Raw genomic sequence first — 23,580 nt, forward strand, 5'->3', positions numbered from 1 at the left:
TTGACTGCTCTCATGCTAGTGCCACTCAGACTTACAACTTAGCAGTAGCCTCCTCTGAGGTGGAATACTGCAAGCTTGGATGTTCCAGAGGTGATCACATCCCTCACTGCATGTGTGGCCTCTTTGGCTCCTCCTAGATTTTTCTGATGAGGCTGAAATCTGCTGCTGAGTGGATTTTGGTTGGAAAATGGAAGCACCCTGTTTCCATTGCTACCATCCAGAAGTTCCGAGGCAGATGTAATCAGCTTTGAGTGGTTTAATGATGTTTGTGAAGCAAGTCTGTGCTTAGGCTGTCTGACCTGCTGCTCAAAAAGGTGATTTCATTTGCCTCCAGCTAGGTCAGTGGTTTACTTGTCCTCCTTGGGAACAAGTCTGGCTCATCCAATTGCCAGGGAAAAGGGAAAAAAAAAACCAAGCTCCAAAATAATTGAATATATTTTGACAGACTTGGTTGCTTTCCTAAGATGCAGAGGTGGTGTGGGGATGTGAGATAGAGAAGCAAGAGAGGGAACAGCTGCTCTTGTTTTCATGGCCAAAAGGTTTTAAATCCCTTAACTAAGCCTAAAAGGAAACCTCTGCGTCCTGTGGTACTCAGCTTGATCGACACTTGTTAGTGCCAGGGTGCTCCGCAGCCTCCAGCCTGCTGCCAGGTGTGCTATGCAGGACCTCCCTTCATGAACCAGTGCTTGACTGGGCCCGATCCCCTGGTTGCCCTGTACATGCTCCACAGTGGCACTCAACATGACCTGCTCCATGGCCTTCTCTGGCACCGAGGGCAGACTGACAGGACTGTAGTACTGTATGCCCTTCTTCGGGCCCCTCGTAGGCGGGGGTCACGTTTGCCAGCCGCCACTTAGCTGGGGCCTCCCGGTCAGCCAAGCCTGCAGCGCCTTGAACAGCGGCACGACAGCCGGCACCTGCAGTGGGCGACGGCGCGGAACAGCCTCAGGCGCCGAGGCACCTCCTGCCCCGCTCCGCCCCGGCGCGGCGGCGCCTGCTGGCGGCGGGCAGAGGGGCCGCGGGTGTGCGCGGCGCCTGCGCGGAGCGGACGGGCTGGCGGCGCCTGCTGGCGGCGGGCAGAGGGGCCGCGGGTGTGCGCTGCGCCTGCGCGGAGCGGACGGGCTGGCGGCGCCTGCTGGCGGCGGGCAGAGGGGCCGCGGGTGTGCGCTGCGCCTGCGCGGAGCGGACGGGCTGGCGGCGCCTGCTGGCGGCGGGCAGAGGGGCCGCGGGTGTGCGCGGCGCCTGCGCGGAGCGGACGGGCTGGCGGCGCGCGTGGTGCTGTGCGGCGGCGGCAAGATGGCGGCGCACGGGGGCTCTGCGGCCTCCGCGGCGCTGAAGGGGTTAATCCAGCAGTTCACCGCCATCACGGGTGAGGCACACGGAAGCCGGGGCCCACCGAGCTCGGCCGAGTATGCCGCTGCTGCGTGCTTAACGGGCGGATGCCTCCCGGCCCTTGGCGCCACCTCAGGGGGCGGCCGACCCCGGCGGGCCGAGGGCGGGAGGAGCGGGCTGCGGCGGGAGGTGCTGCGCGGGCGGCGGCGCTGCGCGGGCGAGGCGCTGCGGCGCCGGCGGACGGCCCAGGACGCGCTGTCCCCGGCCCCCGGGAGGCCCCTCAGCTGCCTCCGCGGTGCCCTTTGAGACGAGAGGTGCTGGCTTCTCCCGGGCCTGTCAGCGGACGCGCTCCGGGGCCCAGTCCTCTGCGGCGGCTGCTGCTGGAGGCCCGGGCCGGGCCCTCACGATGCCTTTGCCGTGTGGGTCGTGGGGTTCGCCTGCTTTTAGCGGTGGCGTGGAGGTGCCTCTCGGTTCGCCGGGGTCAGCCGATGTGCTGAGTAGTGTGGATGTGTGTGTCCTCCCTCCCAGTGCTCCGCCACGGGATCCACGTCCCGCACTTGTAAATAAAGCTGATGGCCAGGAGGGAGAGCGGAGCCGAGCCCTCGGTATTCCTGAAAAAGCAATAAATAAAGAAATCTTAAAAGTGCAATCTAGTTACTGAGAATTCAGTTGCTACCTGAGAGAGAGAGTCGATTGGAAATGGAAGTTGGGGGCAGGTGACAATTCCTGTTTAGCTTCGGTACTTTGAGCACTTGACCCACTTTGGTTTTAATCCGCTCCGCTGTGGTTCCGCCTCGCTTATGGCAACACACAGCAGATGCTGAAGGAGTGTTTAATAGAGCAGCTTTGACTTTTTCAGTTGGTATAAGTGAAATTGCTTTTAACTCAGTTACTCGAAGCTACTCAGAGCAGCTCAGTTCCAGGTTGTGCCCCAGTACTCGGGCTCAGGTGCAGTCAGTCCCGAGCAGGCATGGTGAGGGTGACCCATGAACACGCTCAGGTACACAGGGAGAGGACTGATCACAGCCTTCCTTAAAGAGGCCTTTTAGGCTAAACCTTGCAAATAAGAAGAACCTACAACAAACAGAGTTTCATTGTAGTACATGCCCATGTGTGTGTGTACCTTCTGTTCTCAGTAGTGCCTAAAAAATGGACCGGAACAGGCAGAGCTGTGGTAGATTGCTCTTCCTGACAGCTTTTTGTGCTTATAGTCAGGTTTATGTTAAATGTAACAGCACCCCTCAGGAATAAAACCACGCAACAAAACAGAACAAAAACCACACACACAAACCACAAAAGCTGCTGGACTTTGCCTGTCTACTGTTAAAGTAATGGATGGTGAATGAGTTTTGATGTTTTATATTTCCATTTCGATTTAAGGTTGCATCTGAAAGTGGCTAGCTTGATGTGACAGGTGGTCAGAAGCATACCCCCTCAGTGTCAGCAATTCAGAAGTGTACCAAACCGCTCCTGTCTGCGAGGAAAAAGCTGATAAATGCTGTGTAGCAGTTTGAGTATGCCAGAGGTGACAGTGAAGAATGAGGAGAAAGAGTCCTTGATGTGTTTCTTTTGTCCAGATAAGCAGACTTAATCTTTGTTGCTCTCACTCAGGAAAAAAACCCGTTGCTGAGAGAATATAACTCCTGTGCATCTTTACCAATTAAACAATGGGATCCCTTTGGAATTTGATTTGGGCCTAATCAAGTATTTAGTATACTCTGTTTGCCAGTGCAAGCACTTAGAAGATTCACATGATGGCAGTTTCCTAAGGAGTGATGAATCAGTGCATGAACTTTCCATGTTGGTATCTCTTTAGACAATGGAGGATTGAATATAATGGTCTTGAGTGACTGTCCAGTGAGGTTGTGTGGTGGTGTGTGTATTCCAGCCTGCACAGGTGGTGTTTCATTGCTATAGTTGACATTGAAATAAGCTGACAGTGCCAAAGAGCAGTCGTTCGATGGATGTGAACTTGCTGCTCTCACGTTATTTTTTTGAGACATCACTAGTTATTACCTTGCACTTTCTTCTTCTTGATTACAGGCTTAAAATCCAGCTGACTGCCATCTGAGACTGTGATGGCAGGCTGGGGCTTTTGGAAAAGCAGTTCCCTCAGTCAGTTTAATTTGTCTGTCATTCAGTGTAATGATGCAAGTTTGAAACTGATTCATCTCAACGGTTTCCAAGTGTATTTTCTGTTCAAACTAGAGCTTCTTGAGTCTTTTCTGGAAAATGTGAGAAGCTTCCAAATGTTTCATGGCCAAACTGATGTTGTCTGTGACACCATTGCTGCAGGAAGTGTTTTCTTCCTGTTGGCGAATTGCACTGAACCTGATAAGCCTCAAGCTGTGCCAGGGGAGGTCTAGGGTGGATGTTAGGAGGAAGTTGTTGGCAGAGAGAGTGATTGGCATTGGAATGGGCTGCCCAGGGAGGTGGTGGAGACCCCATCCCTGGAGGTATTCAAGACAAGACTGGATGAGGCACTTAGTGCCATGGCCTAATTGACTGGATAGGGCTGGGTGCTAGCTTGGGCTGGATGATCTTGGAGGTCTCTTCCAACCTGGTTGATTCTATGATTCTCTGATCCCAAAGCTACACCAGGCTGGTTCAGTTGCATTTTACCACTCTTTCTCTCCAGCAATCTTCCCATATGAAAAGAAATTCTTTGGTAAGCCACCACTTACAAAGAAGTGCTGTACAAAGTAGACATTTGAAAGGTTGGGCTCCACTGATTGGGGTGCTTCTGACGGTGCTATGGGTTTTGAGAAGTTGGGAGGTAGACCCCATCCTTCAGGTGATGCTGAGAACTGTTTCATCCTGAGCAACAAGAATAAGACTGCATTTAACTGTACTTAGTAGATCTTTTAATAAATATTAGTCATCATTCAGATAGAACTGTGTAGACAGCTACTGCTTTCTGCCTCTTGCCATTTTTGCCTCCCTTCGTGTCTAAACTCAGCTTCTGCTGGTTTATTTTTGTGCTGTAGCACAGGGTGTATTCCACCTCTAAATATTCTTTCATCTCTAAATGTTATAAGTGGATAAAAAAAATTAACAGCTGATGTAGCATTCTCTTTCTTAAGACCTTAAGTGAAGTTTTCATGGGTTTATGTTTGGAAATTGTACCAGGAAAAGGTCTGACCTCTTAGAAAGAAAGAAAATAATATGCTAAGATCCCTCAGATTTCTCTCAATAGAAGGAAGAACTGTCTTACATGTTATTTTGATTCTTATAAATAACAAATAAATAACCTTAGGCCTATTTGTGAGGGGTTTATTTTGTTGTTTTGACCAGATTTGGCACTGATGGTGTATGATAGCATGCAGATTGGGGAGGGAATGCCTGCTTATTAAACATACATGTATGTTTGCCTCATTTCACAGTTATGCTTCAGAGATAAATGATAGCTGATGAACAGTTACTTCAGTTCTTAATGGTTTGAGAGGTAAAACTTGTTGGTCAGCTTTTCCTAGCACTTCCAATGAGGATACTTCCCAAAGAATACTTTAATTTTCCTTTGGCATTGCAGGTGCCAGTGAAAGCGTGGGAAAGCACATGCTTGAAGCATGCAACAATAATCTGGAGATGGCTGTCACCATGTTTCTGGATGGTGGAGGCATAGCAGAGGAGCCTAGCACCAGTTCTGCAGGGGTGTCTGCTGTTCGACCACATGCTGAGTATGTACCTGTGAACGTGTCTGTGTAAACGAATAGTCTGTCTTAAGAAGAGTAGTGTAAGGCAAGACAAATCAGGCAGTTATCACATCTACCCTGCTGTCAACTCACTGTAATCTGTGCTGCTTTAATGGTCTTGTTAGATTGATTGTATTGTTCTAGGTGATTAAGTTCTTATTGCATAAGTTGGTATGTAGACCAACCAAAGTTAGTCTCTTCTGCATGTGCTTCAGAAGCTTTCTGTAGCTTATACAGACTACTTTTTGCAAACAGACCTCAAGACATTCAAGTGGGGACTCAGTAGTAAGAGGTTCTCACTTCTGAATTGCTTCAGCAATCTTGCTTTACTGTAATTTGATAGAGAGTTATGTTGTTTTGGTTCTTATGAATGACCTTAGGCCTATTTGTGAGGGGTTTATTGTGTTGTTTTGACTAGGTTTGGCACTGATGGTGTATGCTAATGTGCAGATTAATAAGCAACTACAAGATCTACCTCAGTGTCTCACACATCACATTCCAGTGAGGAGCTGTTGCACTTGAGCGTGGCAGAGAGCTTCTGTACTGCTGTTAATGTGCCTGCCTGGGACAAATGGAATGTTTTGAGTAGAAGCTAATTGGCATAAGTCACATTCATTAAGTGTGCTCAATTAAACCTGGTTGTGCTTTTATCTTGATGAAAATCTTCCACTTCAGGAAAGAAACAACTAACTTTTAAACAAAATTCTTGCCACTCATACTTCTGAAGCACATGTATAGATTGAAGCAGTGCTTTTAGTGCTAACCTTTATAGTTGATGTCAAGTCCCTTCCTGCTTGAACCTTTTGACAGGTAAATGAAGATAAAACTCTGTATCTGTAGGTGTTAGAGTTATTATTTCTAGCCAACTTCTGGCACATCAGTGACTTAAGATTGAAGTTTTTATTGGAATACTTTCTTTTTTATACTTGACACCCTCCAGGTGCTGGTCAGCTTAGTGTTACTTCTAGGAAGAGAGAACAATAAATATGCAAATGCACAATGGAGAATAACTAGCTTCACAACAGCAATCAAAGATGTGGAGGTTAATAGCAAGGTTAGTGCATCTTGCTGACATTGTGAGTTACTTTTTGAACCCTGGATGGCCAAGAGCTATAAACTGCACAGTTTACAACTTTGAGGAGTCTAAGGGAAGAGGGCACTTCAGCAGTCATTCACAGGCAGGATATAGCTGTGGATTTCCTTAGGTGAGCCCATGCCTTCCTTCCTGTAGATCCGTGGGCCAGGTGACCACACTGAGTAAAGTGATGCTGTTTCAGAGCCCTTGTGATTTCCTTTCCTCTCCTAGTCATAATATTGGATTATCTCGTGGTCTCTGCAAGCCTATGTAAACCGTTGATATGTGAGGTAATGCAGCTGGCTAGGCAAATCCTTGCCTCAGAAATGGGAGGAAATGGCTCTTTTGACCATCTTATTTACATTCCTCTAGAAAATAGAGGGCTATGAGCTTCAAGTGGAAGTAAAAGCTCTTCCCACAGATGAAAGCTAGTAATAAGAAAGATTTTTTTTTCTCTGTATGTAGATAATCAGGGGAGGAGGGTGGCAAGTGGATTAATTAGCAGCTTTTGCTAAATTCTGAGACACTTTTCCAAGTTCTAAGGAAGTTGCTAGAGAAGAAAAATGGTTTAAATAGTAGATTGGCAAAGCCTGGGATCAAGTCACTCAGGGATTTGTGTAATCTTATATCAAGATTTACAAAGGTGATCCATGCCAGATCTTAACGCAGAATGTACCAAATGCTGCATCAGTGCCATGAGTGGGAACAGATGGTCTCTTGAGGTCCCTTTTGACCCAAATCTCTTGATCTCTGTGCAATGGTACAGCAGCATCTTTAGCTGGTTCAAGTTACAGGAGCATGTGGAGCACAGTGGGATTTGATTTATGTAGTACTTGAAATGTTGTCATCTCTCTGATTTAAATTCTCTTTTTCTTCCCCTTTGATAGGGATGAAGTACGAGCTCCAATTCCTCAGAAACAGGAAATTTTAGTAGAGCCTGAGCCCTTGTTTGGAGGTAGGCTTCTGGTCTTCTATATTTTGGTTTGGTTTATGTTATTTTGTTTTCTTTACCTTGAGATCAGCTAGGTAATAAAACAACTTGCTGATTATAAGAAAAGTATTGTATCTATTTTTGGAGTTTTTATACTCTGCTGTAACTCTGCAGCTGTGTAATGTGATTGCATCCTTGGAGCAACACCTTTGCTACTGAAAACCTTCACATGACAGAGAAGCTGCACTCCCAGTGGTACTAATTTGACATCTTCTGTCTTTTGATACTTTGGGACACAACAACTAATTAGCTCGAAGTACACATCTGTGTTCTGGGGATTCAGAACCAAGTGCTGCTGTGAGGGTGGAATTAAAGACTGAGCGTTGTCTGAGGAGTGAAAAGGAAATCAGTAATGATGTGACCAGCAGGAGTAGGGAGGTGATCATGCCCCTGTGCTCAGCACTTGTGAGACCACACCTCGAGTACTGTGTCCAGTTTTGGTCACCACGGTATAGGAAGGACATTGAGGTGCTGGAATGGGTGAAGAGAAGGGTGATGAGGCTGGGGAGAGCTCTGGCAAACATGACCTGTAAGGAGCGGCTGAGGGAGCTGGGGTTGAGTCTGGACAGAGGAGGCTGAGGGGGGACCTTTTAGCCCTCTACAGCTACCTAAAAGAAGGTTGTAGTGAGGCTGGAGCTGGTGTCTTCTGAATTACTAATGATAGGACAAGAGGAAATGGCCTCAAGTTGCATCAGGGGAGGTTTAGTTTGGATGTTGGGAGGAAGTTCTTTACCGAGCAGGTGGTCAGGCACTGGCACAGGCTGCCCAGGGAGGTGGTGGAGCCACCATCCCTGGAGGTGTTTCAGAGGAGAGTGGATGTGGCGCTCGAGGCTGTGGTCTAGTGATGAAGGATGCTGGGAGGAAGGTTGGTCTGGGTGATCCTGGTGGTCCTTTCCAACCAAAGCGATTCATAGTGCTTAGATGTTGTGCTGAGGGATTTGGTTTAGTCAGGGACTTGTCAGTGTGAAACTGATGATTGGACTTGATGAGCTTGAAGGTCTTTTCCATTCTAAGAAATTCTGTGATTCTGTGAAAGAGTGATGAATTAGAAGGAAGGGCTAAGCTGCAGGAATGCTCATCATTTTCTCCAGTTTCATATAGGACTTTAATTTACTCTTAAACTGCACCATGCAACTGATTTTCTTGTTTGTTTTCTGAAGCTGTTTTATGATTTCTGCTTTTGAAGTGTTTGGTTTTTGCTCTAAGGAAATAGGTGATGGAAATGCTGTTTTCTTTGGGGTACTTAGTAAAACACTGCTTGGTATTTGGGGAATACACTGATGTTCTGAAATTCAAAACCTCAGTCTCAAACCTCTGCTGTAGTGGTTCTTTTACCACAGGGGTGGAACTTATGTAGCAGGACTGACTTACCTAGTGCTTTACCTCTCCTTTTCTATCGTGTCCATGTCCTTATAGAGATCCAAGCCTCCCTTTTTTATGCTTGCTTCCTGTGGCCTTGTGAAGCTCCATTCACCTCATGTTGACCAAGATGTGTCTATTTCTCTGTATGGCTGTTGCCATTCCTAGTGGATTGAGACTCTTGCCCTTGTTTTCAAGTAGGAATGTGCAAGTGGTCATCTTTAAAGTGGTCTCATACATATAGGAAATGATGTTTTCTTTTGTTCAGTTCCTGTGTTAGAAAGGAGATGGAAGCCAAGCTTCAGGTTTACTCCGAAACTGGTTTTCTTGTGATCTTTTTTTTCCCCTCCAACATCAGAGAAGGTTTTAGCCAGGATGCACAAGCTGAGAGGTGGTTCCAGAGGAAGGTGCCCTGCTGAGGGCTCTCTCAAGACAGTGCACTTGTTCCTGTAGCCCAGCAGAGTTTTGCACAAAGATCTGGTCTTTTCAGCTCTAGCCTCGAAGCAAAGTATGAGCCTACAGCATGTACTAGAGCAGGATAGATTTAGGTTGGACATTAGGAGGAAGTTCTTTACAATGAGGGTAGTGGAATACTGCAACAAACTGCCCAGACAGGTGGTGGAGGACCTATCCATGGAGACATTCAACAACAACTGATGTGATCCTGAGCAATCTCATCTAGTTGAAGATGTGGCTGCTCACTGCAGGGGTATGGAACAAGGTGACCTTGTCTCTTCCAACCTGAAGCATTCTATGATTCTATGTGCCAGTGTCTGATTTTAGCAGTGTCACACTGAAGTGGTGTGACCTTAGGTTTGCTTCCAACTGAAGAGATGTCCCTGTTTATTTGTGCTCTGCTAAATGGGTGGATCCCATTGTGCAGTACAAAGGATATCAGAAAAACATCTCCCAGGACTGCTGTGAACATTTGACCAGTGCTGTCAGGCTGTAGCTAAGCCTGGCAAGGGAAACGCTGCTTCTGCTGAAATGGTCCTTCAGTTGCTCTGAAGTTGTTCTGAAGTTGGCTTTATTGGGTTGTGCATGTGCCTAAGCACTTGAAAGTGAAAGATATATTAATGAAGTTGGATATTACTCACCAGCATGTTCCACTGCCAGCTTTACTTTCCTTTTCCCTACTGGTCTGTCTGGGATATGCTGATTCTAATCTTTGTACTCTGAGAGGAATTCCAGGGACAAGAACTCTGTGCCATTCTTCATGCTCTTGGTGTGGCACAGTGGAAAAGTTGAATGATCTTGCATGCACTGTAGATGCAAAACCAGGAAGGTCTCCAAACCTAGATTTTGGATGTTCTTAGGAGCTTTGTAATCTGTGTCTAGATTGCTCTTTCTTAAGCTAATTTTTCTTACTCCAGGTTTCTGGGCTGTGTATGTTGTATTTATCTTTCTTTAATTTGTTTATTATTTGTTATATCTTGGGACAAGTGGGTTTTGAAAATTCTAGCTGAAAATCATTCTGTTCTCAGTTAATAGTAGTGCAGATGAGTGGTTAGAATAAGCCTTTGCAGGCAGTTCTGGTTTGCATTCCATTGCAGTGGTTGTGCTGTAGCATAGGACTCCAGTGGTACTTTCAGGTACTATTCCAGTTGCCTACTTAGATTGCTGTCTGTGTCCAACTGCAGATAGTCTGTTCTGAGGATTTCCTTGCAGATAGTGATACTAGATCCAATGGAAGAATGTGGCCCTTGCCAGTCCAGCCAAGAAGTTGGGACAGTATCTGGGTAAGAGATGAGAGAAAAAAGTGCATTGTGGGAAGAGAGGGGACTGGAGGTAAGGTCTTATGAGGAGAGGTTGAGGGGGCTGGGGTTGTTCAGCCTGGATAAAAGGAGACTTAGAGGGGACCTTATCACTCTCTACAACCACCTAAAAGGAAGTCATAGTCAGGTGGGGGTCAGGTTCTTCTCCCAGGCAACTAGTGACAGGACAAGAAGGCATGGTCTGAAGCTGTGCCAGGAGAGGGTTAGGTTGGATATTAGGAAGCACTTCCTCAAGGAAAGGGTGTCACCACCCCGGAGGTCTTTAAGAAAAGATTGGTTGTGGCACTTTGTGACATGATTTAGCTGATGCTGTGGTTTTAGGTTATGGGCTGAGCTTGAAGATGTCAGAGGTTTTTTCCAGCCTCAGTGATTCTGTGTAAAAAACAGAATGTGTTTCCTCATAAAGAAAATGCTCTCCATGAGGTTTAATCTTCTGAAGTCTTAGAACTACTGACTGTAGTTGTGATTTGTTGATGCTATGATAGCAGTACCACTACATGCCGATGGGACTTTGTGAGCCCATCATAAGGGCCTGTCCTTTAACTTCTGTGTGTTGTTAACACTATGCAAATGACACTGAATTGGGTAGGAGTGTCAAGCTTTTCTGGGTGAAGGATGTGTTGGGAACTGGGTCTTAATGCGCTACCTTTTTCCATCCTTCCATCTTCTTTAACCCTTCCTAATCACCTCACTCCTGCATCAGCATAGAATCATAGAATCAACCACATTGGAAGAGGCCTCCAAGATCATCCAGGCCAACCTAGCACCCAGCCCTAGCCAATCAACCAGACCATGGCACTAAGTGCCCCATCCAATGTTTTTCTGATCACCTCCAGGGCGACTCCACCACCTCCCTGGGCAGCCCATTCCAATGCCAATCACTCTCTCTGGCAACAACTTCCTCCTAACATCCAGCCTAGACCTCCGCTGGCACAACTTGAGACTGTGTCCCCTTGTTCTGGACATGCTGTGGGTTCCTGTTTTGTTTCCTCACACGTGTGAAGAAGTCCTAATACATCATTCTTTTGATAGTCTACCTCTGAAGTAATCCTTGCATTGATTTGTCTTTTCCTTTTAAGCTCCTAAGAGACGCAGACCTGCGCGCTCAATATTTGACGGCTTTCGAGATTTTCAAACAGAAACCAGTAAGTGTCTGCAGATCAGTAAGTTAGAGGTTCTATTTATTCTTAGTTTGGTTTCCTTTAATGCAGCTAAGGTTGAAAAATAGCTTCTCTTGTAGACTAAGATAGCTTTCAGTAGGGTAGTTTTCAAATAGCTTACTGTATAGCAGATTCTTTTCTAGGAACATTAGTAGGCAGTTTGTTGTTTGCAGTGTCAGTACTGTTTGCTGATGTGTCTCTTCCACATCTCTGCAGCAGTTAAAGTTGGTAGTTCACACTGTTCTGGGGTGGCTGAAGGGAGAGTACTGAGTAATGGACATCTGAAGCAGGTTGTGGGGATGCTGGTCCAAACATTCTTGCCTGTCTTACATAAGTAAGACCTGCAGACAGTAAATGCTGTCTGCTTCAGTAGGGCAGATGTTTTCTTAGTAACTCTCAAAAGCCCACTTTTTTCTGCTCTAGGAGGAATTGGAAGGGGGGAAGAACCTAACAGAAATAAAGTTAATTCACTGATTTTTTTTATTGGCTAGCCAGTGGCCATTCTGGCACTTGAGTAGCCCTAAGGCTTCGTCCTTAGTTTCACACAATACTCTTATGAATAGCAGCTATTTCATAGCTGAGTCAGAGCTGTTGTGCAGTTGTTACAGAATGAGTGAAGTGATTCTGCCTCTCTACCCTGCTCTTGTGAGACCCCACCTGGAGTACTGTGTCCAGTTCTGGTGCCCCCCAGCACAAGAAAGATATGGAACTGCCAGAGTGGGTCTGGAGGAGACCATGAAGGTGATCAGAGGGCTGGGGCACCTCTCCTGTGGGGACAGGCTGCAGGAGTTGGGGCTTTTCAACTTGGATAAGAGAATGCTCCATGGAGACCTTCCAGTATCTGAAGGGGACTGTAGGAGAGCTATCAAGAGACTCTTTACAAGGACTTGTAGTGATAGCTGTGAGCTGCCAGAGGAGAGATTTAGACTGGAGATGATGAAGTAATTACTTATATTACGGGCAGTGACACCCTGGAACAGGTTGTTCAGGGAAGTCTTGAATGCCCCCTCCCTGGCAGTGTTCAAGGCCAGGTTGGATCAGGCCTTGAGCAACCTGGTCTGGTGGAAGGTGTCCCTGCCCATGGTGGGGGAGTTGGAGCTGGATGGTACTTATGATACTGTTGATACTTCTGTTTATTAAGCCATTTCTAAAAAGGGACCCAACTGCTGAGTGCTTGAGAAAGGGAGGACAAGTAGGCTTCTTGCCTTCCGTGGCAGCTGATCTTGCTCAGTCTGGTCTAACCTTGTGACTGTAGTGTCAGTCAAAGTTTGTGTCTGAGCCTATAGCTAGCAGTAAATCCATCTTGTGAGTATTTTGTCTAATTCAGCTTCCTTTCTTCTTGGGGCTGTGCAGTTCGACAGGAACAGGAGCTACGGAATGGAGGAGCAGTAGATAAGAAACTCACTACGCTAGCAGACCTCTTCAGGCCTCCTATTGACCTGATGCACAAAGGCAGCTTTGAAACGGTAAGTTTGGAAATGTTGGTGCAGTACTTTACGTGCCTTGAAGGCTCTTGTCCAGCGCCTTCAGCTGTTGGTATGTGTGGATCCCTTGTCAGGTGATCGGAAAGTTACAAGCAACTGTATAGTGGTGAATACTTGATGCACTGCACATGGAAATGTTAGTGACTTACTGAAGAACTTAACTGGCAGTGATGGGGCCACATTGTTTATCCTTACACCCTGGTGTGGCAAAGCAAGTTTGGTGAGAGACTAGCACTCAAGGGTGGCTGGTCACAGGGGAGAAATTGTATCCCGGGAAGCATTTCTGCAGAGCACAGTACAGAAAAAGCTGAAGTGGGATTGCCCATGATGGGTGAGAAAAGACTTTGCAAGGGGCAGTGCAGTTTGCAGCAGGGTCCTGCTAAGAAGCTCACGTGGAGTTGCAGTAACACAGCCAAGTGGTTTCTGATCCCTGAGACAGTAAAAGTAGCTGAGTGTGGCTTTGTCATGAGAGCAGATCTTTATCTTCAGCAGAGGTCGTTTAAAGTCATAGTGGCTGTTTTTTGCATCTTGTAGCAATGCAAAGTGTTACCCAGGAGATTGTCTGCCTGAGAAGGGGGCTGTTGTTAGCTTTGACTAATTGCAGGCATCATCTTTCCTCTCTGTGTGTGGACTTAGTCATAAGTTGTCGTCATATGGATCAGTGACTTGGCTAATGATTGGAGATTATTTTTTCTTTAGTCTAGTTCTAGATACTTCTTAGCAGTCACAGTTGCTACTGAACTGATTATTACTATTATATACTGATTTAATGAGAATGCAAACTGCTGTTCAGATGATGCAGTACTGCTGCCAACAGTACTGGAGGTCCAACTGCATGAGATGAGCAAAACTATTCTCTGCTCACTTTTCACATTCATCTCTGCTGCCATGCACAAATACCTCAGCACTGCTGGAGAAGCTTTGGAGAAGTGGTGTGTGCCTTTACTGAGTCTCTAGCTCTTTGGCAGTTGGCCTCATCTCTCTATGCTTCCCAAATCACCAGAGTTCCTGTGTTCTGACAGTGCCCTCCATGTGTTTGATCTTGTAACAGAATTCCAGGTCTGAAAGGGTGCTGACAGAGAGTGGCTATGCTTGCCTCAGCAAGTGCTTGAGCGTAGTGAAGCAGATGAGCAGGGTTAAGTAGTTGGTGCTGAAGCATCCCTGCCTTGTGATGCCTAGGTCAGGGTTGGGTGCAGTGAAGCAGATGAGCAGGTTTAAGTAGCTGGTGCCGAAGCATCTCTGCCTTGTGATGCCTAGGTCAGGGTTGAGTGCAGTGAAGCAGATGAGCAGGTTTAAGTAGCTGGTACCGAAGCATCCCTGCCTTGTGATGCCTAGGTCAGGGTTGGGTGCAGTGAAGCAGATGAGCAGGTTTAAGTAGCTGGTGCCGAAGCATCCCTGCCTTGTGATGCCTAGGTCAGGGTTGGGTGCAGTGAAGCAGATGAGCAGGTTTAAGTAGCTGGTGCCGAAGCATCCCTGCCTTGTGATGCCTAGGTCAGGGTTTACTTCAAACAGAGTTGTGCCAGGTTCTCCAACTGATGATACCTGCTGGGCATATGGCTCAGAGCTGTGTGTGATCCCAGCAAACACACGGTTAAAGGCAACAGTGAAGGGAATTCACAAGAAAACAGTCAGTGCTTCTCCAGACGGGAACCAACAGTGTCTGACTCCTGCAGTGGAATTTGAGATGTATGCTGGTCTTTTCTGCTGGCTTGCTGAAAATATCTCAAAGCTTAAGCAATGCTGATTGTGGCATTTGCCGTAGACAGAAGGATTTTCAGAGGATAAAAGAACTAGCTGATAGATTTGGTTGCCCTAAAGTCTCTGCATTCTTATTCAGTCTTATTAAATAACAACAGCAGCAACATCAACAATTAAAAAAGCCATCAAGAAGCAACAAAAAGAGGTGATAAAGGGGAGGTTCTCTATGCACACTTTGTCCTGTTCTTTACAGTGACTCGAATTTAAAGACATGCACTTTCTGGTATTCACTTTTTTGTGTTCTTGTACAGCTCTTTGTCCCCTGGGATACCTTTTGTTTCAAACTGATGCTTCTCAACTTCATTGCAATAAAAATCTTCAGCTTCTTGATTTGTTTACCATTGCCCTTTGCATTTTAGGTTTTTATAACTGTAGACTCCTGTGTGGCTTAACCCTGGACAGTGTTTGGCTTCATGTGAACCTAATGACCAGAGTTTCAAAATCTGTCTCTAGCAAGCTGCTGTTAACCTTCTTCCTTCTCTGTGTATACAATCTATATAATAAATCAGAGATGGTTTTCACATTCCAAAGTCTGAATACTGTCTTCTTGATGCTTTTGTAGTTTAGTATTCATCACAGTGGAGTTTTCTTATTGGTGTGTGATGTACTCTAACCTCTGGAGGGATGTTCAAGACATGCTGCTAGTGGTGTGCCATGTACATTTGTCTCAGAATCACTTATATTAGAGTAAATAAGGATGTATTACTTTCTTTAAACCTAGCAAGAATGGTGGCATCTCCTCTTACTAATGTTTTCATGTAACTTTACTGCTCATCTTTTGTTGCTTCTCTTTGAGTACCCCAAGGTTGATTTTGATAGTAAGTAGATTTGGTGATCTTGGATTTTTCCCAAGAGACTTCGTTTTTCTTCAGTGACAGAGAAACTTTGTTGATGGTAAGGTGGAAGAAGTTGCCATTTCATTTTAACTCGCTAAGAAGGCCACTGGCATCCTGCCCTGGGTCAGCAATAATGTGACCAGCAGGAGCAGGGCAGGGATTGTTCCCCTCTTCTTGGCACTGGTGAGGACACACCTCAAATACTGGGTTCAGTTTTGGGCCTTTGCCCCAAGAAGGACACTGAGGTGCTGAAGTGTGTCCAGAGAAGGACACCAAAGCAGGTGAAGGGTCGGGAGGACAGGTCTGGTGAGGAGCTGATGTGTTGTTTGGTCTGGAGAAGACTGAGGGGAGACCTCATTGCTCTCTACAACTTCCTGAAGGGATGTTGGAGAGAGGTGCACGTTGGTCTCTTCAGCCTACTAACAAGTGATAAGGCAATGAGGAAATAGCCTCAAGTTGCCTTAGGGGGAGTTTAGGTTGGACATTAGAAGAAACTTCTTCCCTGAAAGCTCTCTCAAGCATTGAAACAGGCTGCTCAGGGAGGTGGGGACAGAGTGGCTGGAGAGCAGCCAGGCAGAAAAGAACGTGGGGGTGCTGTAGATAGTAGCTGAATATGAGACAGCAGTGTGCCCAGGGGGCCAAGAGAGCCAATGGCATCCTGGCCTGGATGAGGAACAGTGTGGCCAGTAGGACAAGGGAGGTTATTCTTCCCTTGTACTCAGCACTGCGGTCAGACCGCACCTTGAGTGCTGTGTCCAGTTCTGGGCAACTCAATTCGAGAGAGATGCTGAGGCGCTGGAAGGTGCCCAGAGAAGGGCAGCAAGGCTGGGGAGGGGCCTGGAGCACAGCCCTGTGAGGAGAAGCTGAGGGAGCTAAGGGTGTGCAGCCTGCAGAAGAGGAGGCTCAGGGCAGAGCTCATTGCTGTCTACAACTACCTGAAGGGAGGCTGTAGCCAGGTGGGGCTGGGCTCTGCTGCCAGGCACCCAGCAACAGAACATCCTAGCCTGCAGATGCACCTTTGGCACAGGAAGTGTGGTGCTTGATGGAAGGTTGTCTGCCCTGGCCTAGACAAGAAGCTGTGGGTAGCACAGATAGGATATTTCATGTTAGTCTCATGCTCTGATTTTTGTGACCTGTTACCTTCCAAACTGAATCATGCTTGATGGGGAGATGTCCAGAAGGTCACAAGATGCTGGTTCCCCTTATTGCTTCTCTCCGATGATATAAAAGAAGTAGTCCATTTCAACAAAGCTGAGGAAGGAAGAGCCACCACAACATTTATCAGCTATACATGTTTCAGGAGAGTCAAATGAGAGGAGAACATGTTATTTTTGTTAGTGCAAGAGACAGGGTTTGTGCAGTGCAAGTGTAAAACACAACTTCCCTCAAGGGAAGCAGTGGATTCCTCTACACTGGACAGTTTTAAGACTCGGCTTGGCAAAGTGCTGGGCCATCTCATTTCAACTACACCATCACCTGGAATGGTTGAACATCATGATCCTTGGGGTCTCTTCCAACCTGGCATTCTGTGATTCTTCCACGTGTCGTCTAACCAGGTAGTTGTTTTGTTGCACTAAGTTGTTGTAGTGATGAAAAATGTGAATGGATAGGAAGGGTAAAGAGTAGACAAGACTGAGTTCGTTTTAGTTTTGTGTATAGCCTCTTGTATCTGAGATCCTCTGTCTTTTAATTTTCCCACTCTGCTGACTGCTGAAAGCTCGACTTAAGATGCTCGTAGAGCATTGTGGCTCCTACTTTTCCATGTGTGCTGTTTCAGTGCCTAGTGCTGACCTTTACACCTCTGAGGACAGAGAAATGGGGGGCAGTTGGAAACTGCTGGAAACTCAATCTAAAGCCATCAGACATAGCTTGCAGAATATGCAAGCCAGCACTTGAGCCATCCTTTGTTCTTTTGTCACCGAAATGACCCATCAGTATAATCTCCAAACTAATAGTGTTTGTTCCCACCGCTCTTCTCCTTCCACCTACCACCACCACCCCCTCAGAAAAGCCCCAGCAGCGGAGCACAGCTTTGTGTGTAGCGATTTAACCGTGTCCTTTTAAATGTTCAGTGTGAAGCCTGTTGTAGAAGGAAGGTCAAAGTAGTTTCATAAGACATACCTGCTTTACAGACTCCTTTTTGCAAACCTTTCTGTGCAGAATTTCCTGCTTGCATCCTTTTGAGGACTTTAGCTAGATGGAGGAGAGGTAGAGTTAGGCTTACACCGATCAAGAAAAACACAAATGCTCAGAACAAGTGAAATGCACTTTCCAGCTGTCTAGTTACATAGTGTGGAGTTCTTTTTTACAGCCCATTAGCATATACAGGACTAAGACAGCTGAAGTGGCTCAGCATAAGGATTTTTGTTCCCTTGGGCAGTTAACTCTAGACCTTGCCTGAAACTGATTTCCTAGAATTAGTTCTCAAAATCCACAGTTAGCTCAAAACACATCTTTTAAGTGAAAGCAAAATTTATATCTTCAAGACCATAATCAGTTGCTGAAGTGTCACCTGTCCCACTCTTCCCTCTTGGTGACCAAATACTGGATCCTGACATTAATATTAGTGGTAAGTAGTTAGTTTGAGGTCCCTTGAGAGTACAGGAGGACTGCCCCATGCTTCTACCTTCATTTTTTCCCTTTGAGTAAAGTAAAAATTGGCTCTGCAGGTCACCTGGCCGTGCAGATTAGTTTTGTAGAGTGAGATTCTTTGCTTCTTGAAGCTAAGTGTGTGGGGTACATGTGTCTATCACGTTGGATAGGCTGACAGTTGGAAAGTGCACTGGCTAAAATTTGTTTTAAAAGTAAAAAAACTTTGGTTTGGGGAAGAGAATCCTGCCCAAAACAGCAAAATCTTGCATAACATCCTCATTCCTTGAGTTTGCTGTTGAGTACATTACCAGCAGGATGGTGAACACAGCTATAAATATATAAATCTTTCTTTTTCTTTAAAAGGAAAGGTAGTTCATATGCTAGTTCCAGTCTTTCCAGGTGGTAAGAGCATTCCTGCTGTTGATATAGCCCTCTTTTTTTCAACAGGTATGACAGTTCAGCGATCAGAATTACATTCTTGATCAAACTCCTACCATTAACTTGCAACCAAGCAATCAGACAATGCCAGCTTTGTGACTCAAACCAGTAAGATCTCTTCCTGCGCCTTCTTGTCTTCCTCCCCACTTGCAGTCTGGATAAGGAGCATCAAAACAAACCAAACAGACAAACAAAAAAGGATGCCTAGTGCCACAGTTGCACAGCAATAGAGTAACTCAAAACCTGGAGAGAAAAAAGAAAACATGCAGAGAGGGGGTCCTGTTGAGTTGATGCAAGTCCTCTGTCCATTATGCAACCTACTTAAGTAGAAGATGATGCACAGGTTTATCTTTAGAATGAGCAGATCTTTCCTCTGTTGTCAGATCAGTGTGATTGACTACACTCTTGTCTGAACAAAAACTTGATTCAGCGTTCCCCTGTCCCTCCCCCAAAGTTGCTTTTCCCGCTCTGTGCTTGGCTTGTTGAAATCCAGCAGCTCTGTTCATCGATGTGACTCTGTAATTCAACCAGTCTCATGTAAAGCAGATCTTTCAGCCCTGCCTTCTGTTTTGTGGATGCATTTTCGCTAGCACTGTTCATCTTCCTCACTGTGAAGGGGTTTTGGTGAAAAACCTGGCAGTGTTAGACACCATCACTGATCATTGCTGGCATTGGTTGTGGCTGGCTCTTCAGTTTTATCTAAAGGAGCTTTTCTGTCTGCTTGCAGGCCAAGGAGTGTGGTCAGATGCAGAACAAATGGCTCATGATAAACATTCAGAATGTGCAAGATTTTGCCTGTCAGTGTCTCAACCGTGATGTCTGGAGCAATGAGGCTGTGAAGAACATCATACGAGAACATTTCATTTTCTGGCAGGTGAGAAATTGACTGGAGCTGTGTGAGTCACTTGGTGCCCTTGGTAGATGGGCCAGGGAGAAGAAATGGGCTTCTTTGAATAAAATGGCACAGTTGCAGTTCTGCTGCTGAACTTGCAGAAAGTTGCAGTAGTCACAGAGGTCTAGATACAGTTTGTGGATGTAGATGTAGTTCATGGGTATATATTTATCATACAATAGAATCATAGAATCAGCCAGGTTGGAAGAGACCTCCAAGATCATCCAGGCCAACCTAACATGCAGGCCTAGCCAGTCAACTAGACCATGGCACTAAGTGCCTCATCCAGGCTTTGCTTCAACACCTCCAGGGACAGTGACTCCACCACCTCCCTGGGCAGCCCATTCCAATGCCAATCACTCTCTGCAGCAAGAACTTCCTCCTAACATCCAGCCTAGACCTGCCCTGGCACAACTTGAGACTGTGTCCCCTTGTTCTGTTGCTGCTTGCCTGGCACAAGAGACCAACCCCCACCGGGCTACAATGTCCCTTCAGGTAGTTGTAGACAGCAATGAGGTCTGCCCCGAGCCTCTTCTTCTGCAGGCTGCACACCCCCAGCTCCCTCAGCCTCTCTCTGTTTGAACACATGCACTGCCTTTCTCTTGTGTGTTTAAGAAGGCAAATTGTATCCTGGGCTGTGTCAATAGGAGTGTTGCCAGCAGGTCAAGAAAGATTCTGCCCTTTTACTCTGCTCCTATGAGACCCCACCTCAAATGCTGCATCCAATTCTGGTGTCCCCATCAAAAGAAGGACACAGCTCTTGGAGTAAGTCCAGAGGAGGGCCACAAAGATAAGTTGAGGACCAGAACACCTCTGCTGTGAGGATAGGCTGAGGGAGCTGGCATTGTTCAGCCTAGAGAGGAGACTCCATAGGGACCTTATAGCTGCCTTCCAATACCAGAAGGAAGCCTAAAGGAAGGCTGGAGATGGATCTTGGAAAGAAGCTCTTCAGTATGGGGGTAGAACAAATTGCCTAGGGAGGTTGTGGTGCCTGGGAGTGTTCAATATCAGGTTGGATGAGGCCTTGAGTAGCCAAATCTTGTTGAGAGGTGTCCCTGCCCATGCCCCTGGAGGTTGGAGTCTTTGAGGCCCTTTCCAACCTGTGGCATTCTGTGATCCTATGATTGCAACAAAGCTTCCAGTATGTGGATGGTTAGCATATTGGCAGCTCATCAGACTTGCAGGTAACATTCTGCTTGTGTGTATAGTGTGAAACCAAGGAACACTTTGTACATTCACAAAGTACACTTTGTGTTCCCTTTCCACCCAGTAACTGCTTTCCAACATGGTGTTTTGCAGGTATACCATGACAGTGAGGAAGGGCAGAGGTATATACAGTTTTACAAGTTAGCAGACTTCCCTTATGTCTCCATCCTGGATCCCAGGACAGGTAAGCTAAGTGATGGTTACCTGTGGTTTGTATATCCTGTGAGCAGGACTGGCCAGTCACAGTATGTCTGTGTTCAGATGAAGAATCTCAGTTACATTGTTCTGTTTTCTGAGAGGCCCTGCTGTTCATGAAGCAGGGTGTTTTAGAGGAGCTCAAGGAGAAGAAGTCCCAAGACCTGCTGAAATGTTGTTTGTTTGGCTATTATTAGTGAGTACTTTGCTTAGGAGTTAAAATATCACCTGGTGGTAAAACTCTGAATTGTGTTTTCTTTTTAAACTGTCCTTCTAAAAGCTTCTTGAAATCATGTGATGAATAAGCTACAATATTTGTGAGCAGTAGAGAAATCTACTTCCTGCACCTTGCACATTCAATTTCAGCTTGGCTTTTAAATCCCCTTTTGGGTTTGTGTTTATTTTTTGGGTTTGGGTGGGTTTTTTTGACTTGGACAATCAATCTTTTATCTCCCCACCTCCAGCTCTTTTGAAATTGTTACTTTTTGGTAATTTCTTTTATCATCATAAAATGCAAATCTATTAATGGTGTAGTCTGCTTCTAAAGACTGAGGTAATAACATCTGTAATCAGAGGGGGGGGTGCTAGAGGTAGAGACAGTCTCCTTAGCAAGGCTTGCTGCAGTAGGGTAAAAAGTAGTGATTTAAAACTAAAAGGGGAGAGATTTAGACTAAATGTAAGGACTAAATATTTTATACTGAGTGTGGTGAAACACTGGCCCAAGTTGCCCAGAGAGGTGGTAGATGCCCTATCCCTGGAAGCATTGCAGGTCATGTTGGACAGGGCTCTTCAGCAACATGATCTAGTTGAAGATGTCTCTGCTCACTGCAAAGAGGTTGGACTAGATGACCTTTAAAGATCCCTTCCAACCAAAACCAGTCTGTGATTCTGTGACTTAAACCACCAAAAATGTGGGGTTTTAAATTTGTTTGTTTAATGTTGAAACTGAAATTAGGATACTTTTCTTAGACCTTTACTTGCTCTAGTGATGGTTTGGGTGTTACCTGCCCCTCCACTCTTGTGAAAATCACTCAGACTAGACTCAGCCAAGCTGTAATTAGAATAGAGCTTAGCACAATATACAAGCAGGTATTTACAATATCTACAGCTATAGACAGAAATAGACAAGTTGAAAAGTAATACAGAAACACAACAGCCCTCCCAGAAACCAGAGTCCCCAGGAGGGACTCCAAACCACCCTTCCACCTCTTTTCCACCCCTCTACCTTATCCCAGACTTTGCCTTATGTTCAAGGTGAGTTTGGAAAGTCAACCAGGGGGATTAGGAAGCAGAGGGATTAGTCACACAGACAGCAGGTTAGGGAGAGAAGGGAGGTAGCCAAAGCCCGAGAGAGCAGCTCTTATCTATGTTTGTGTTCTTGTTTTTATCCGTCTCAGCAAGCTTGTGAGTGCAGCAGACATCACCATTGTTTCCTTCTTGCAGCCTATCATCTAATTCCTCTCTCTAAAATATCCCAGCTAGGCTCAAACTAGCACAGCTCTTTGCCAAGGTGTAGAATCAAAGCAGGCAGGAGTGTAGAAAAGCTCCTTCATAAACTGGATGGTTTGGGTGCTTTTCCCATTTTGAGGCCTAATTCACCTAATTATACTTCTAAGTCTCTAAATGGAGGCCATGACAGCAAGCATCTTTCATTCCCCACCAGGAATGGCTCATAACCCTCTTTTGCTCATAATGGAAGTTTTTCCTGCAATCATACAAATGTATAACCTGAGTTCCCTCCTACAGTAAAACTGTTTTGTGTTCTACAGCAGGATGTGATATCAGAAAAGTGAAACCTGGTGGCAGTTTCCTGATCAGTGTTGATGCTACATCAAGTGTCATGTTTTGTCTGTAAAGAGACCTTGCCATGGAGGCTGCTTCTCAGCATTGGGCAGTGAACTGCAAGGCCAGCAAGGAGAGTGGGGTGTTGTTTGGCTTGTGAAGCAGCAGTAGCACCTCTAGAGTGAAGGATCCTTTGTGTTTCTATTATTGGACATACAAGAGAGCGGGGCAGAAGGAAACCCTTTGATGCCTCAGCTGTCTGCTTCTCACAGTCGTTGGGCATTCTGTGCACATATTGCCATAGATGAAGAGAAGGGGGAAGTAAATGCCTGTATGTCTGTCCATGATCAAAGCCTTTTCAAAGGAGTGGAAGGGTGAAGCTTCATTATGATCAAGTGGCAGTTCTACAGGAGTGTGGTTTTGCAGAGCCACAGTGAGCTGCTGCATCTGACTGCTGAGCTGAATGTTTTTGCTGAACTTGTTTCATGGCAACTTCTTGTTCCCTAGGCCAGAAACTAGTGGAGTGGCACCAGCTAGATGTGACTTCCTTCTTAGACCAAGTGACTGGGTTCCTGAGTGAGCATGGACAGCTGGATGGCCATTCTTCCAGCCCTCCCCAGAAGTGCTCTCGTTCAGTAAGTATGAGGTGCTCTAGGAGGACTGGAGAAACCTGTAACAACATGTTGGTGAGGGGCCTGAAACACAAACCCTGTGAGGAGAGGCTGAGGGAGCTGGGGGTGTGCAGCCTGCAGAAGAGGAGAGTAAATCCTGGGCAGTCTGCTCTGGGTGACCCTGCTTTGGCAGGGGAGTTGGACTGGATGATCTCTGGAGGTCCTTTCTACCCCCCACCATTCTGTGACTCTCTGATCCTACTGAACGTGAAACTCGAAGGGGCAGTCATTAAGTAGCCAGTGTGACCTGCTTTCTGTGCTGCTTGTCTTGGCAGTTTCAGTAGCTTCTCTTTGGAAGACTGATTAATCAGTACTTTAAAGCAGACCCTACCTACCTGTGTT

At 46.1% G+C, this 23,580-nt stretch overlaps 1 protein-coding gene across 4 annotated transcripts in view; it reads left to right on the top strand.

Annotated features, from left to right (window-relative positions):
• Window positions 1-1,251: 1,251 nt before the first annotated feature.
• Window positions 1,252-23,580, top strand: part of UBXN7 (UBX domain protein 7) — a 29,190-nt gene continuing 6,861 nt past the window's right edge. For 2 of the 4 annotated variants that reach the window (XR_010307151.1, XM_064165138.1), the window contains exons 1-8: window positions 1,252-1,369; window positions 4,862-5,009; window positions 6,987-7,054; window positions 11,304-11,369; window positions 12,738-12,850; window positions 19,220-19,366; window positions 20,684-20,774; window positions 23,075-23,202. Coding sequence is in view for 3 of the 4 variants with exons in the window: in XM_064165138.1 (XP_064021208.1) it covers window positions 1,297-1,369; window positions 4,862-5,009; window positions 6,987-7,054; window positions 11,304-11,369; window positions 12,738-12,850; window positions 19,220-19,366; window positions 20,684-20,774; window positions 23,075-23,202 (834 nt within the window). In the remaining variant the exon portion in view is untranslated. Of the gene's footprint in view, window positions 1,370-4,861; window positions 5,010-5,980; window positions 6,079-6,986; window positions 7,055-11,303; window positions 11,370-12,737; window positions 12,851-19,219; window positions 19,367-20,683; window positions 20,775-23,074; window positions 23,203-23,580 lie in introns of those variants that run through there. The other 2 variants (XM_064165139.1, XM_064165140.1) reach the window with 2 other exon arrangements.

Source organism: Pogoniulus pusillus, chromosome 26 (genome assembly GCF_015220805.1).
Source record: "Pogoniulus pusillus isolate bPogPus1 chromosome 26, bPogPus1.pri, whole genome shotgun sequence".
NCBI lineage: Eukaryota > Metazoa > Chordata > Aves > Piciformes > Lybiidae > Pogoniulus > Pogoniulus pusillus.